Source organism: Bison bison, unplaced genomic scaffold (assembly GCF_000754665.1).
Source record: "Bison bison bison isolate TAMUID 2011002044 unplaced genomic scaffold, Bison_UMD1.0 scf7180017864457, whole genome shotgun sequence".
In the NCBI taxonomy this organism is placed as follows: Eukaryota; Metazoa; Chordata; class Mammalia; order Artiodactyla; family Bovidae; genus Bison; species Bison bison.
The window spans coordinates 780,734-797,061 of record NW_011495019.1 but is presented as its reverse complement, the minus strand read 5'-3'; the positions used below and the strand labels follow the sequence as shown (position 1 = coordinate 797,061).

At 38.3% G+C, this 16,328-nt stretch overlaps 1 protein-coding gene across 14 annotated transcripts in view; it reads left to right on the top strand.

Moving 5' to 3' along the window:
* The window catches only part of RBFOX2 (RNA binding protein, fox-1 homolog (C. elegans) 2), a 221,524-nt gene that overhangs the window by 5,242 nt on the left and 199,954 nt on the right, over positions 1-16,328 (top strand). For all 14 annotated transcript variants that reach the window (XR_827025.1, XR_827026.1, XR_827027.1 and 11 more), the window contains exon 2: positions 15,884-15,934. Coding sequence is in view for 11 of the 14 variants with exons in the window: in XM_010859624.1 (XP_010857926.1) it covers positions 15,884-15,934 (51 nt within the window). In the remaining 3 variants the exon portion in view is untranslated. The remainder of the gene's footprint in view (positions 1-15,883; positions 15,935-16,328) is intronic.

Below are 16,328 nucleotides of genomic sequence, written 5' to 3'. Positions count from 1 at the left end.
TTAGGTATTTATCATATATATGTGACCAAAACATGTTTCATGGAATAATTCTTACCCTGATTATTAAAACATGAGGTACTTTATTCTTCTTGTTTAAAAATTCTATTATAGTCCAGTATACTCATCTTAAAAAGTGTCCATGGACAGCTCCCCCACCCCCCCACCCCCCCGCCCTGCAAGGTGCACCAGAACCTTTTAGGAGGTCTTCAAGGTCAAAACTCTTCATAACATTAAGATGTTCTTTGCTTTTCCTACTATATTGACATTTGCACTGACGTATAAGCAGTGATGGGTCATCCTAGTGTGAGTCAAGGCACCGGCACCAAACTGTACTGGTTAGTAGTCATTATTTTTTTTTCACCACCACAGTCTTGCACTTAAAGGAGAGGGGGGAAAAAGCCAGTTTCATTGCTATCATATAAGGAAATGTGTCAGTACTGAGAAGATCTTTATAATTTAGTGAACCAGTATTTTATAAATGAGCAATGCATGATGTTACATAATCATGATAGGTAAAAAAAATGTTCAAAATACAGAACAGACCAATGGATTTTATGAAAAATTCACTGATATGCATTGCCACACTGCAACTAACTTTTAAGGAACTGTCACTTTGCAAGTTTTGATATTATATTAAGGAAGAATATCCATAGATAAGTGAAAGTACTCCTACTTTTGACAAACATATCTGAAGGAGGCCAAATTTTCTTCATATACTTTCATCAAAATAAAATATCACAACAGATTGAAAGCAGGAGCAGGTATCTTAGCCATCTTCTATTAAGTTGGCTGTGAAAGATATTTGCAGAAAAATGTTTGACAGTAGCACTGTTCTCACTGCATTTTTTTGTATGTTTCTTTCCTTTGAATTTATTTTTAATTGGAGAATAATTGCTTTACACTATTGTGTTGGTTTCTGCCATACATCTACCTGAATCAGACATAGGTATACATATGTCCCCTCCCTCTTGGACCTCCCTCCCTCCTCCGTAGATTGTCACATAGCACTGGCCATCTATTTTCCATATGGTAATGTATATATTTCAATATACATTGTATATGTTCTCCCACCCTCTCCTTCCCCATCTGTGTCCGCAAGTCTGTTCTTTAAATCTGTGTCACCATTGCTGCGCTGCTACCATCTTTTCTAGATTCCATATATATGTGTTAATATATGATATTTGTTTCTCTCTTTCTCACTTACTTCACTCTGCATAATAGGCTCTAGGTTCATCCACCTCATTACAACTGACTCAAATGTGTTCCATTTTATAGCTGAGTACTATTTCACTGTATATATGTACCACAACTTCTTTATCCATTCATCTGTTGATAGACATCTAGGTTGCTGTCATATCCCAGCTATTGTAAATAGTGCTGCAGTAATATTGGGGCAAATGTGTCTTTTTCAGTTATCATTTCCTTAGGGTTTAAATGCCCAGGGGTGGGTTTGTTGGGTCATGAAGTAAAGTGAAGTGAAAGTCGCTCAGTCATGTCCGACTCTTTTCAACCGCATGGACTGTAGTCCATGTAATTCTCCAGGGGATCTTCCCAACCCAGGGATCGAACCTAGGTCTCCCGCATTGCAGATGGATTCTTTACCAGCTAAATTGGGTCATATGTTAGTTTTTTTCCTAGTTTTTTAAGGAACCTTCATACTGTTCTCCATAGTGGCTGTATCAAAATACAGTTAATTTTTGTAAAAAGCTTTCATGTTAGCATAATGGTTTATTACTGATGTTTTAAAATGAATTAACAAATAGTTTTAAAACTGTAATTTTAGTTTCTAATAGGCAAATACTAATCTTTATTAACTCCCATAAACAAAAGTTCTCTTGGATCTCTAGTAATTTTTAAGAATGGAGATTCAAAGACCAAAAAGTTTGAGAACTGTTGCTTTACCTTCGATTTTATAATAATGATTGAGATCTCTTAAATCAATCATGAATGGGTCTTGACTCAGTTTGAAAGTATATTGAGCCAGATAGGAATTGCATTGTGAAGGCAAGGAGGACTTTGCTCGATTTTGCTTGAGTTGAGTTGATGTGGGAGAACACCCTTAGGTATGAAGTCATTTGAGTAAAGTTTAGATCTTCAAACCCATCCAGATCTTGCCTCCTGTGATGTCCCTTCTTTGTGATTTCTTCATGCTTTTCTCACTCCATTGTCAACCTGTACACTTGTTCCCTCTGGGCCTAATATTTACATTTTATTGCATGATTCCTGTTGTGCTTGTTTACATGCCTGTCTCTCTCACTAGACTACGAGTTCCTCGAGAAAAGAATCAGTAACTTATTTGTCTTTCTGTTTCTACCATAGTACCAGACACATGAATGTCCCTCAGTAAATGTTTGTTGAGGGAATAAATAAATAGGGAGAAAAAAGAAATGAACAGGTGAGGCCAGATTTTAGAGTGTTTGGAACTTGATCATGTAAGCAGTGGAGAGCCATTAGCATGGGCGTGCTGTGAGTGGTGGTTGTTGAATTAACCCTGGCCCTGGTGAGAAAACTGGGAAGCGGTGGATGAAGGCTGCTGGACCAGCTGAGAAACTGTTAGTTATTTAGGCTTGACTCAGGTGACCCAGGCCTGGATTCAGGTAAATGCTTTTGCTGTAGGTAATGAAAGATGTTTCCTGAGGAATATTTTCAAAAACAGAAACCTAATAATATCCATTTTATCTAATGTTTGCTGCATACTTATAACATTCTGAGTACTGTGTTAAAGGCTTTATGTGTATTATCTCATTTAATTTTTACAGAATCCTTCAAAGTGTTAGCTGCTCAGTCATGTCTGACTCTTTGTAACCCCATGGACTGTACCCCACCAGGCTTCTCTGTCCATGGTATTCTCCAGGCAAGAATACTAGAGTGGGTTGCCTTTCCTTTCTCCAGGGGATCTTCCCCTCCCCAGGGATCAAACCTGGATCTCCTGCATTGCAGGTAGATTCTTCACCATCTGAGACACCATCAGTGAACCTATTGGTTCAAATAAAAGGGCCTATTTTTTATGGTTGTGAGTGAAAATATATGTATTCATTGTTGAAAAATTAGAAAATACAGATAGGGAAAAGAAAAAATAAATATACCACTCTATAAACCCACCTCAACACCAAGATCACTTAACATTTTGGGATACATCCTTCTAGACCTAAGAGAAAAAAAGGTTATGTATATGTGCTGTAAATGCCTGAATATGAGGAAACCCTGAATATAAGGCTTTAAATGGTTTTTCCATTGAAAAGACCAGCCTACCAAAATAATAAATTTTTAGGGATGTTGATGAAATAGGCAAATGTCTTTAAAATATTGATTTTATTTATGCATGCATGCTATTCAAAGTAATATACAATATTATATAATAATGTTTCATAGTTATAATAATATAGTTATAATAACTATAATGTATAGTAATGTTATAATTTTATTTTCTATGGGTTTTGGAGGAAAATTTATACATACTCTACTGCATCAGTTATACATACTCTATTATGTCTTAGAACCACCTTGAGTTTTCAGATAGTTTTCTAGGGTGTATATGGATACAGCACTGTTTTGAATCTATGTCTATGGTAGTCACTGTTGATTTTTTTTCCAAGCTACAAGTACCCTGTCAAATAACATCATTATTGCCATATTGTATACTGTATTGCTTTGTAAAAATTGTTTTTGACATGAGATTCATATAACATGTAAATTAACCTTTTAAAAGTGAATGGTTTGGTTTTCTTTGGTACATTCACATGTGGTGCAGCCACCACCCCTTCTAGTTCCAAGCATTTTTATCACCCCTAAAACAACCCCACACCTGTTAAGCAGTCACTTTCCCCTTCCTTCTAGTCTCTGAAAACCACCAATCTGCTTTCTGCCTCTAGAAATTTGCTTATTCTTGATATTTCATATAAATGGAATTGCATAATACATGACCTTTTGTGTCTGGCTTCTTTCATATACCATCATATTTTCAAGGTTCATTCATGTTATAACATATTTCAGCACTTTATTCCTTTTTATAGACAAATAATATTCTTTTGTATGTATACACAATAATTCATTTGTTCATTGATGGATATTTATGTTATTTCCACCTTTCAGCTCTTTTGCATCGTGTGTACAAGTGCTTGCATGAGTACTTGTTTTTAATTCTTTGGGGAATATACCTAAGAGTGGAATTGCTGGGCCACGTGGTAGTTCTATGTTTAACTTTTTGAGGAACTGCCAAACAATTTTCTGTAGCAGCTGCACCATTTTATATTCCTACCAGCAGTGTACAAGGGTTTGTCAATTTATTTTTAATGAGGAACACAATATGATGGGGAAAGTAAAAAGAAAATATGTGTGGCCTTCGAGTTTATTAGAGCTTTGTATCTCAGATTTTGCCTGATGGACTTATTAAATATTTAGCATCATTTCAGTACCAAAAATGAGATTTAGCTCAAGGAAATGTATCTAATCTATTTTAAGTGGTGAACAGACTAAGAAGTGAAGATCAGAGAAGTGAAAGAAGGGAAATTTAAATAGACTGTAAAATTCCTTGAGGGCAAAGGCCCCATTCATCTTTGTGTCCTCTGCATTTACTAAAATACTTGGCATGTCACAGGCTGTATTAGGAGGTCCCCAAGACTACCCCAGCTCCAGTGATTTGCTAGGATTTACAGAATTCAGTGTCTAGACATACTCATGGCCATGATTTATAGCAGTGAGAGGATACAAAGTAAAATCACTTTTTCCCTTAAAAGTGCATGGTGGTAAAGTGCAGAAGAAATCAGGCTCCGTTCAGCTTTCCTCGCAGTGGAGTCACACGGGGTGTGCTTCTCTGCTTCAACCAGTGGTGGCAATGTAGTCTACTGGGGAAGCTCATTAGAGCCTTCAGTTCAGTTCAGTCCAGTTCAATTCAGTCGCTCAGTCATGTCTGTCTCTTTGTGACCCCATGAATCGCAGCACGCCACACCTCCCTGTCTATCACCAACTCCCAGAGTTCACTCAGACCCACGTCCATCGAGTCAGTGATGCCATCCAGCCATCTCATCCTCTGTCGTCCCCTTCTCCTCCTGCCCCCAATCCCTCCCAGCGTCAGTCTTTTCCAGTGAGTCAACTCTTCGCATGAGGTGGCCAAAGTATTGGAATTTCAGCTTTAGCATCATTCCTTCCAAAGAAATCCCAGGGCTGATCTCCTTCAGAATGGACTGGTTGGATCTCCTTGCCTTAGTGGGGGAATTTTTCTTTCTGGGGCATGACTGGGAAGGGTTGTACACTTAGGCACCCTCTGCCTAGCATGTGCTCAGATTCTCAACTCCCAGAAGGAAAGCAGTGTTCGGCATCAGCCATATGGTTTGTACAATTTAGGCACAGTAAGCCACTCTTAACTGGTTCTGGGAATAGAACCCTCCTGAAATCTAAGTTCCCAGGCACCAGTCAAAGCCAACCTTGGAAGCTGCCCTTTCTAAGTATAGCAGCCAGAACTGCTTTGTTAATTCTTCTCCAGGACATAGATGTTTAGTTCTTTAAGAAGTGTTGCTAGGTTCTGTGAAGAAAAATAAATGTTATAGTAGGGAACCAGCAGGGACTGGAGTATCAGACCAACCTGGATTTGCATTATCATAAACAAATTGCTGCATTTTCTAAGCCTGTTTTCTTACTGTTGAGAGATATATTATAGAGTTTTGGTGAAAATACAGAGTGATAATGTATAGAAAATATGAAACATAATGTCTGTCCTGTGTGAAATCAGTGGCTATTAGCATTTTGTTTCAGCTCATCTGTACCAGTCTGGGTCCAATGAGGACAAACAGCCTGTAAGTAATTTAAACAAGGAATTTAACATAAAGAATTATTTACTGTAACAGCAGATCGAAGTAATAAGGGATTGGCTTGTAAGGGGTAGAGTGAACTCTAAGGAATAACAGATGTAACAGATATACTGTAATAATGTGATTGATAGATGATAATATATCATTAATATAAAATTAATTTTAATATTAAGTTAATATTTAAATTAATATTATAAAATTATAATAGCAACCAGCCCTAGGGCTGAGATAAAGCACCCCCAGAATGAACTGGTCTTTAAAAAAAAATGGGATATTTGGGGTGGAACTGGTGAATGTAACAAAGTGGTATTGGCTGTCAGTTTTCTTGCTGGGGAGGTGGAATGAATTACTCTGTTTTGGTTTATTATGGGCTTCCCTGGTGGCTCAGACGGTAAAGAATCCTCCTGCAGTGCGGGAGACCTGGGTTCGATCCCTAGGTTGGGAAGATCCCCTGGAGAAGGAAATGGCAACACACTCCAGTATTCTTGCCTGGAGAATCACCATAGGCAGAGGAGTCTGGCAGCTACAGTCCAATGGGGTTGCAAAGAGTCAGACACGACTGAGCGACTCAGCACAGCACAGCATACAGTAGTGTGAAAGTTTAGTTTGCCAGTTACCCATTGCACTTTCTGTTGGAACTGTGTTATTAGATACTACCAGGTTCATATCCCTTATAAGTCCTCTTATCTTTGGGTACCTTGAGCCTTGTATGGTTTGGACACAGAATAATGATCTGTGGTTGTTAAGCAGTCTCTTCCTGACTCAGAAGTACTTGTTGCTAGGGTTGGTTTTTTTACGTAATGACATGTGGAACTTAGCTGCCTCTTCAGTTCCTGTGGTGTTCCTTCCGTGTCCCCATTCAAAAATAGGCTACTTCAAGTAACTTGGGCTGTAAAACAAAGGTATTGAAATACCCTGCGAAACTTGATTTGCTCTTCTTCCCTAGCCAATATGGTCTAAATCAAATTTTCCTTCCATTGTTAAATGTATGTAAGGTAATATGAAATTAATCTTCAACTGAGAGTAAGTAAGTCAATGAAAAACTTGGTACCATTGACCAGGCTTGTTTGTTAGAGGAGAGCTTCATTCTTACTTTCCTTTGCTTCATTTTCCTTTCCTCTTCCCAAATTGCCTGATGGCAAGAACTTACTTTGTTCCAGTCTTAGTATTTTTCTTCCTCTTCCATCTTGTGAAGTGGGTTTGATTTTGTTAGACACAAAAGAAAGACAGTAAGGTGGGTTAAATTTTTTTTTTCCTGATTGCTTAATGTAGCTTTCTTGTACATTTTCAGTTTTGTGCTCCTGTTCCTAGACAACCTTCATCACTGATAGAAGCCAGTAAAAAAAATACTCTTGTGATAAATCTCTGGATGCTGAACACATGGCCTGTTAAGTGGGTGAAACCGGGGAGGCTGGCAGAGTTGTGTCTTCCTTAGACTCCTCAGAGTTTTATTGGTCGTTGCTTAGGATTCATAGCTAGTATGTTATATCACTACTGTATTTCTGTACTGAAAGCAGGACTTTCTTGATCTTCAGTGTCACTAAGTCCTTTTAGTGCCTCTCTTAAAAACATGCTTAAGTCAGCTGGTCTATTGTACCTCCTAGGTGCAGTATTCTAGGTGATTTTAACTTGGAATGTGCAAATATATTACTGGCCCTTTGTATGTATCTAATCATTTAGAAATGATGTTGATGATTTTCAGAATGCATTTAGAGGAGTGGTTTTAAAATCCACTGTGTCTTTTCAGCATTCCTTGGTCCTTGACAGTGTGGAGATCCTGTCCTCCTGTACGAGATTAGAGGCTATTACCCACTCATCGCCCACCCCCAACTCCAATACACACGTTTCCAAAAAATCTTATGGAGTCCTGTAGTTCTTTTTATAGATGTTAGTTGTGTTATCAATCACATTATCTTGTTGTTATTATGACTTAGAGCTCCTCAAGGGCAGGGATACCAGCACCGTACTTGTCATAAAGCAGTTGTTAAATACACTTTTACTGAATAAATGAAGGATGCTTCTGCTTAAGTGGCTTCTTCAAACATAGATGCAGTGGGAGCTTCTAAGCAGCCAGTGAAGAATATAAAAATCAGGTAATATTTTTCTTCACTTCTTTCAGTGTCTGTTGTACATGCACGATCCATCACAATTACTTTATTTGTTAGTTACATACATTAATTAATCAGAAGCTTCTAAACAGGTTTAATTGTTGACCTGTAGTAAGATTCTTAAGGTTAGTATTTTATTTCTTACATATTCTTTTTTTGGGGGAGGGGGAGGCAGCTTATATGTCTTGGCAATCATTTTCTAAGTCTTCCAGTCTTACTGGGTCAGTAACTCTTGCTTATGGCAATACAGCTGCTAAAGCCTTTCGTCTTTGGAGTTTAAACACATCTGATTTCTGTCCTATCTGTTCCATATAATTTCATCTCTGCTTTAAATTTGTTATTAATATATAACTCAATCACTTTGCCATACACCTGAAACTAACACAACATTGTTAGTCAACTGTACTCCAGTATGAAATAAAAAATTTTAAAAATAATACATTTCAGCAGTTATTTTTACTCTGATTTAAAAACTCCTATCTGCACGTTTTTAGACAATTATACCAATCTCTCCCAGGACCAGTACTGGTTTGTGCAGGTTGTCATGAGGTAATAGAGTACCAGGTACAGAGTTAAAAGACCTGAATCTGAAGGCAGCTCGACCACTATCATTGGCTGTTTGGCCTTCAGCAAACCACTTACTCATTCTGAAATTCAGTTTTGTCCTCTGTAAAATGAGGGTTATGAAACCCATTTTCTGCATTGTGAGGACTAAATAAGATTATATGAAGGTGTTTTTGCACAAAATACCTGTTTGTATAAACCATTATGAAACACTGGTAATAGTGACTGTTTTGGTTCTTAATACATGAATTTTACATTTTGTATATTCAAATAATTCCCATAGACAATGCCCTGTCAACCTTCCACAAATCTTACTCTTCTCCCTAGAGGGAACCACTGTTAGAACTTGTATATCCTTCTAGATTTTCTCTGTGCAGGTATTTTTGATTTTATATTCATGTAGAAATACCTCTTTTGTATTGTGATTTAAAGGAATAGCACACTGATTTGTTTCGCTGTCATTCCCTTCTCCAGGGGATCTCCCTGACCCAGGGACTGAGTCCCAGTCTCCTGCATTGCAGGCAGATTCTTCACCATCTGAGCTATGAGGGAAGCCCATAGGATACCTCTTTTGTATTGTGATTTAAAGGAATAGCACACCGACTGTTTTGCTGTCATTTAGTATGACTTGAGATAGTTCATTGAGATTTTTCACCTTTTAAAAAGCTTGCAGAGTTCAACAGATGATGTTGAAACAAGAGAATAGTTGATAACTCTATTTCCTTATAATTGAGGTTCTTTTAAGTTTTTCAGTGTTGGAAACAGCACTAAATTAAAAAACCTTTGCAGTTGCATTGTTAAATTCTATAGGAAATGGTGTTGTAGTAAATGTATAGACTCCAGAACAAACAAGGCTCTTGGGGATTTTGGAAGGATCCCTGTTCTTTTTGTTATGGTCCAACATGCTTCTTTGAGCACAAGTTCAGGTGATTCTTTAGATAAATTAGAGATATGAAATTACAAAAAGGTATGAGTATTTAATATTTTAATAATTATTATAAAGTTGCTTTCCCAAAGAGTTGTCCTAATATACATGTATTCCTACTGTTAGATGTGAAGATGTCTATTGACTCTTCTTGCCAGTTTGTCATATTTTTATTTTTGCCAGTGTATGGGTGGAAGGTGATACCTCAGCTCTGAAAGAATGTTTACAGGCAGCGTGGTTTGTGAGTATAACTGGGAACAATTTAAGTCTGTTAACAGGAAAGCAAGAGGGATAAATAAATTGTGACATAGTCATAAGATAGAAAACTAAGCAGTGGTCAAATAGTGCATATAGTGGTCAATTAGTGAAATATAGTGACATGCGTAAGTGGAGATAAATCTCAGAATATTGAGAAAAGAAGGAAATTGCTATGCAATAGGATTCATTTCTATAAAATTCAAAATCATGCAAAGTTCATGCATTTTGAAGGGACAGGTATATATACAGTAAAACTAAAAAAGAAAGCAAACCTGTGTCATTAAGTGTAGGCCACCTTCAGTGAGGCAGGACGTGCCTGAGGGCTGGAGAGTTCTAAGAGTGAGAGATGGGGAAGAAAGGAGAACCGCTTTGCTAAGCAGGTGAAGGAGGAAGTCCATTTCCTCTGGCACATCTCTGTGCACCTGTTATTACATCTGTCTTTGCTATTAAAGTTTTTGACAGTGCTCGCTTGTAGGAGGATTTTTTTTTCCCTTATAAAAAGTATTGTGTATTGTTGAAGTCAAAGAGTATATATATGGGATAGCCTCTGGGAGTGATGAATCTTTGTTAATGATGCTTTTGGGTGTTTTTGATGACTTTCTTAATCCTCTAATTCCTTTCTCAGACAGTCTTGAAATTTATTGTAAAGGAATAATACGGCATGATTATTAAAAAAGATAATTTGATAAAATGGGAAGAACGGGGGCTTTGGCGTACAACAGACCTGGCTTGAAAGTTTGACTTTCCCACCTATTATCTGTGTTTTATTATCTTCTTCTCTTTGCCACTTTCTCTTCCCTCTCTCCCCATCATCCTAAAACCATGCCTGATTGATTGCTCAGTATCATCATGTTTATCATCAGCATTGTTAAAATCTGGAGGGAATGGTGTTGAAGTAAATGTACGGACTCCAGAACAAACAAGGCTCTTGGGGATTTTGGAAGGAGCCCTGTTTTTGTTCTGGTCCAAGCTGCACGTGAGCTTCCCAGGTGACTCAGTGCTAAAGAACTTGCTTGCCAAAGCAAGAGATGTGGGTTTGATTCCTGGGTTGAAAAGATCCCCTGGAGAAGGAAATGGCAACCCACTCCAGTATTCTTGCCTGGAGAATCCCCATGGACAGAGGAACCTAATCATGGGGTCACAAAGGAGTTGGACATGACTGAGCAACTAAGTAACAACAACAAAGCTACAGGTGTCTCCTCTGTAAAACTTGGTGTGAGAATAGCCAGCCAACATTGCCTATTATTAGTATTTTTATTTATTTATTTTTTTTTTAGTATTTTTAAATAACAAGTTTATTAACCTATAATTCACAGGCCATAAATCTCACCCTTTTAAAGTGTTTTTAGTGGTGGTTAGTGTTTTGGGGTTTTCAGCAAAATCAGAGTTGTGAATCCATCATCACTAATTCCAGGACATTTTCATCACCAAAAGTAAAACACAGTACCCATTAGCAGTCACTCCTTTTAGTCCCTAGACTACTAATCTTCTTTCTTTATGGATTTGCCCATTCTGAATATCTCCTATAAATGAAATTATAATTTGTGGCTTTTGTCTCTGATTTTTTTCACTTAGCATGATGATTTTAAAGTTCATCTTTGTTTTACCTATACTTCATTCCTTTTTTATTTCTAAATAATACTCAGTTATACATATACCACACTTTGCCTCTCCATTCATGAGTTGATGGGCATTTGTATTATTTCTGCTTTTTGGCTATTATGAAATAACTCTGCCATGTACATTTGTGTACAAGGCTTTCTATGGATGTATGTTTTCAGTTTTCTTGGTCACACCTAGTGTGGAATTGCTGGATCACATGGTCACTTTTTTTTTTTGTTTAAACATTTTGAGGGATTTCCAAACTGTTTCCAAAGTGATGCACCATTTTGCACTTCTAACAGCAATGTGAAATTCTAGTTTCTCCGTATCATTGATGATGCTGTTATTGTCTGACTGTCTGACTGTAGCTGTCCTAGTGGGTGTATTTCTCATTATGGTTTTGATGTGCATTTTCCTAATGACCAACAGTGTTGAGTATCTTTTCATGTGCTTATTGGCCATTTGTATATCCTCTTTGGAGAACTTCCTGTTCACAGCTTTTGCCCATTTAAAAATTTGGGTTATTTGTCTAAGAGTTCTTTTATGTTCTGGAGTATAAGTCCCTTGTTGGACAAAGGATTTGCAAATATTTTCTCCCATTATGTTGTCTAACTTGATGGTATCTTTTCCTCCCCAGCAGTATTGAGGCATAATTGGCATTAACAGTGTATAAGTTTAATGTGTACAACTTGTTGGTTTGATACATTTGTATATTACAAAATGATTAATACCATAGCTGTAACTAACACCTGCATCATTGTCACATAATTATCTTTGTGTGTGTCTGTGTGGTGAGAACATTTACAGCCTATTCTCTTAGCAAAGTTCAAGTATATCATACAGTCTTGTTAACTGTAATCACTGTGTGTGTATTAGATCCCCAGAAGTGATGGTGTCCTTTGAAGTACTGAACTTTTAAGTTTTGATGAAGTTCATTTAATCTGTTTTTCCTTTGTCACTTGTGTTTTTGTAGTTATATCAAAGAAACCATTACATAATCAAAGGTCATGAAGATTTCCTTTGTTTTCTTTTAAGTGTTGTATGATTTCAGGTCTATGATCTGTCTTGAGTTAATTTTGTATATGGCATAAGACAGAGTTCCAGCTTTATTCTTCAACATGAGATATCCAGGTGTTCCAGTGCCATTTGTTGAAAAGGTTATTCTTTCTTCCATTGTTTTTCTTGGCACACTTTTTAAAACTCAGTTGATCATAACTGCAAGGGTTTATGTCTGGACTCGTACCTCGTTGGTCTGTCTGTTCCTAAAAGTATTACACTGTTTTGATTACTGTAGCTTTGTAATGTGAGCCCTTCAACTTTGTTCTTTCTCATAATTGTTTTGGTACCTATCAGTTGTTTTTTTTTTTTGGCACCTATCATTTTTAAAGGCAATTATCTTTGGTGTACTGTCTTTGGGAAGACAATTTATAAATGTCCAAAATGGAGACTTAGGAATAAAAAAAAAGAGAACTTGAATTGTCTGTGAGTCAGCAACTGAATGCTTAATTTGTTCAGTCGCTCAGTTGTGTCCAACTCTTTATGATCCCCATGGACTGCAGCATGCCAGGGTTCCCTGTTCTTCACCACCTCCTGGAGCTTGCTCAAACTCATGTCCATCGAGTCAGTGGTGCCATCCAACCATCTCATCCTCTGTCATCCCCTTCTCCTCCTGCCTTCAATCTTTCCCAGCATCAGGGTCTTTTCTAATGAGTCAGCTCTTCGCATCAGGTGGCCAAAGTATTGGAGTTTCAGCTTCAGCATCAGTCTTTCTAATGAATATTCAGGATTGATTTCCTTTAGGATTGACTGGTTTGATCTCCTTGAAGTCCAGTTCAGTTCAGTCACTCAGTTGTGTCTGACTCTTTGTGACCCCATTGACTGCAGCACGCCAGGCTTCCCTGTCCATCACCAACTCCCGGAGCTTATTCAAACTCTTCCATTGAGCTGGTGATGCCATCAAGAGTCTTCTCCAGCACCATGGCTCAAAAGCATCAGTTCTTTGGCATTTAGCTTTCTTTATGGTCCAACTCTCACATTCATACATGGCTACTGGAAAAACCATAGCTTTTGACTATACGGACCTTCGTGGGCAAAGCAATGTCTCTGCTTTTTAATACGCTGTCCAGGTTTGTCATAGCTTTTCTTCCAAGGAGCAAGCGTCTTTTAATTTTGTGGCTGCAGTCACTATCTGCAGTGATTTTGGAGCCCAAGAAAATAATGTCTGTCACTGTTTCCCTCTCTATTTGCCATGAAGTGATGGGACCGGATGCCATGATCTTTGTTTTTTGAATGTTGAGGTTTAAGCCAGCTTTTTCACTCTCCCCTTTCACCTTCATCAAGAGGCTCTTTAGTTCCGCTTCTCTCTCTGCCCTAAGGGTGGTGTCATCTGCATATCTGAGGTTATTGATACTTCTGGCAATCTTGATTCCAGCTTGTGCTTCATCCAGCCCTTCATTTCACGTGATGTACTCTGCATATAAGTTAAATTAGCAGAGTGACGGTTTACAGCCTTGACATACTCCTTTCCCAGTTTTGAACCAGTTTGTTGTGCTATGTCCGGTTGTAGCTGTTGCTTCCTGACCTGCATACACGTTTCTCTGGAGGCAGGTAAGGTGGTCTGGTGTTCCCATCTCTTACAAGAATTTTCCACACTTTGTTGTGTTCCACACAGTCAGAGCCTTTAGCATAGTTAGTGAAGCAGATGTGTTTTTTTTTGGAATTTTCTTGCTTTTTCTATGCTCCAACGATTCCTAATAATTTCTGATTATTGAACCTTGTTTATTTATTTACACATTCTTTTGAATGTCCAGCATGTGTTAGACACTGTGCTTGACTGTGGGGAAATCATGATGAACAAGACATGGGGTCTATGCAGGGAGCTTAAGTTGACACCTTGCGCTTTCATGTTTTTGAAAGGAGTGTGTACTTTTGATGATCAAAGATGTAGATAAAATCAAAGCAGATGTACCATTAGATGGAAGGTTCACTATCTTGTCATAAAAGAAGGTCCTATCAATGAAAATTCTTAACTTACCATCTGCTAGTAGGAGTGGAAATACAAATGAATTGAAGAGGATGAATATCTTTGAGGTAGCTGTATTGAGCACCTTGAAAAAACTACAGAAACACTATTTTCTCATTTACACCTTTATGTGCATGTGTGTCTTCTCCCATTCTAAAGTTCCCTTGGAGGCAAGGGCCTTGTTTTATTCATCTTTCTTACTCTGTCAGTCATCTAAACAGTTCTTGCAAAATATAAGATATTCCGTGTATGTAAACTGAATGACTGAATGAGTCAAGTAAGCCATGAGTGAGTGCTCATATGGTATGACCTTATACTTAATTAGGGTTTGCATAGCTTCTATTGGTTACCATTCTAGCCCTCAAGGATCTTGATTTAATGGTTAATGTGAAGATGAGACACTCAGTATGATGTGGGTGTGTGCATGCTAAGTTACTTCATTTGTGTACAACTCTGCACAATCCCACGGACTGTAGTCCGCCAGGCTCCTCTGTCCATGGGATTCTCCAGGCAAGAATGCTGGAGTGGGTCGCCATTCCCTCCTCGAGGGGTCTTCCTGACTGAGGGACTGAACCCACGTGTCTGATGTCTCCTGCATTGGCAGGCGAGTTCTATACCACCGGTGCCACCTGGGAAGACCTACTCAGTATGATACACCTTTAAAAAAAGATGAATTTAATTATAAATAATACGGAAAGTAAATTGTGCAAATAACCTAATAAATTTAACACATATACGTATTAGGAGTCACTTGAGTCCATAGGATGTAGGATGGTAGAGGAAGTCTGGAACAGGGGCAAAATTGAAGGAAGGCAGAGTGATAGAGGGAAGGGACAAAATTTGTCCAGGTCAAGAGGCAGTTCTTAGTAGGGGTGATGCTGTCCCCTTCCCAATGATGGTACTTTTGGAAATATGTGAAGGTTTTTCATTGTCCAGTGTTCGGGAGTGCTACTGGCTTTTAGAAAGTTCAGGGGCCAGACATGCTGGAGTCCCATAGTGTGAAGTTAAGAGTTGATCTGCCCCAAATCCCTGGACTGCTCTGTTGGAGAGGCTCTGAGAAGCAAACATTTAGCTGGATGAGGAGGAACACAGTGCTTTATGGATAGTGCTCCTAATAAAATATTGTTTTTCATGTTTTTGTTTTTTTTTTTTTTGCTATCCTGCATGCTGAACTCCGGAGAAGGCAATGGCACCCCACTCCAGTACTCTTGCCTGGAAAATCCCATGAGCAGAGGAGCCTGGTAGGCTGCAGTCCTTGGGGTCGCTAAGAGCCGGACACGACTGAGCGACTTCACTTTCTCTTTTCACTTTCATGCATTGGAGAAGGAAATGGCAACCCACTCCAGTGTTCTTGCCTGGAGAATCCCAGGGACGGGGAAGCCTGGTGGGCTGCTGTCTATGGGGTCACACAGAGTCGGACACAACTGAAGTGACTTAGCATAGCATAGCATGCTGAACTCAGAGATGTTCATAGGTAGAGTGGAGTAGAGCAGTGGAACACCTTAGGAACTACTGAAGGAATTTATGTCTGATCATTTTGGATGATTCTTAACACTGTCTTTTGTCTTATGGTTTTCTTTTCTTTTCTTTGTCTCAGAACGAGCCTCTGACCCCAGGTTATCATGGATTCCCAACACGGGACAGCCAGGTTGGTATAAGTTGTTTATAACTCAGATGTGGTGTGTGTGTCTTTTATCTAAGAGTGCTACATGATAGAGAGCATTTCCTGGAATTATTTATTTTGGAGAGTGATTTGGTTAGTTTCAGCAATGAATTTTCATTAGCAATATATAAAACATACTTCTTAACCTTAAAGGTATTGTAATCACATTATTGAAATTGTGGATATTGTAGGGGGAAAATCACTCAAGCACAGTTGTGATTGCTTTTGTTTTTTCTTTTACAAGCTACATGATAATTTTTTTAACCTGGTTTTCTTGATGTCTCATAATTTTGTGTTAGACTTGTCTGTTTATTCCCAACCACTTAGCCCCTGCCTCACAGATTTTTGGAGTCCCTGTGGTAATCAGCAACAAGAAAAT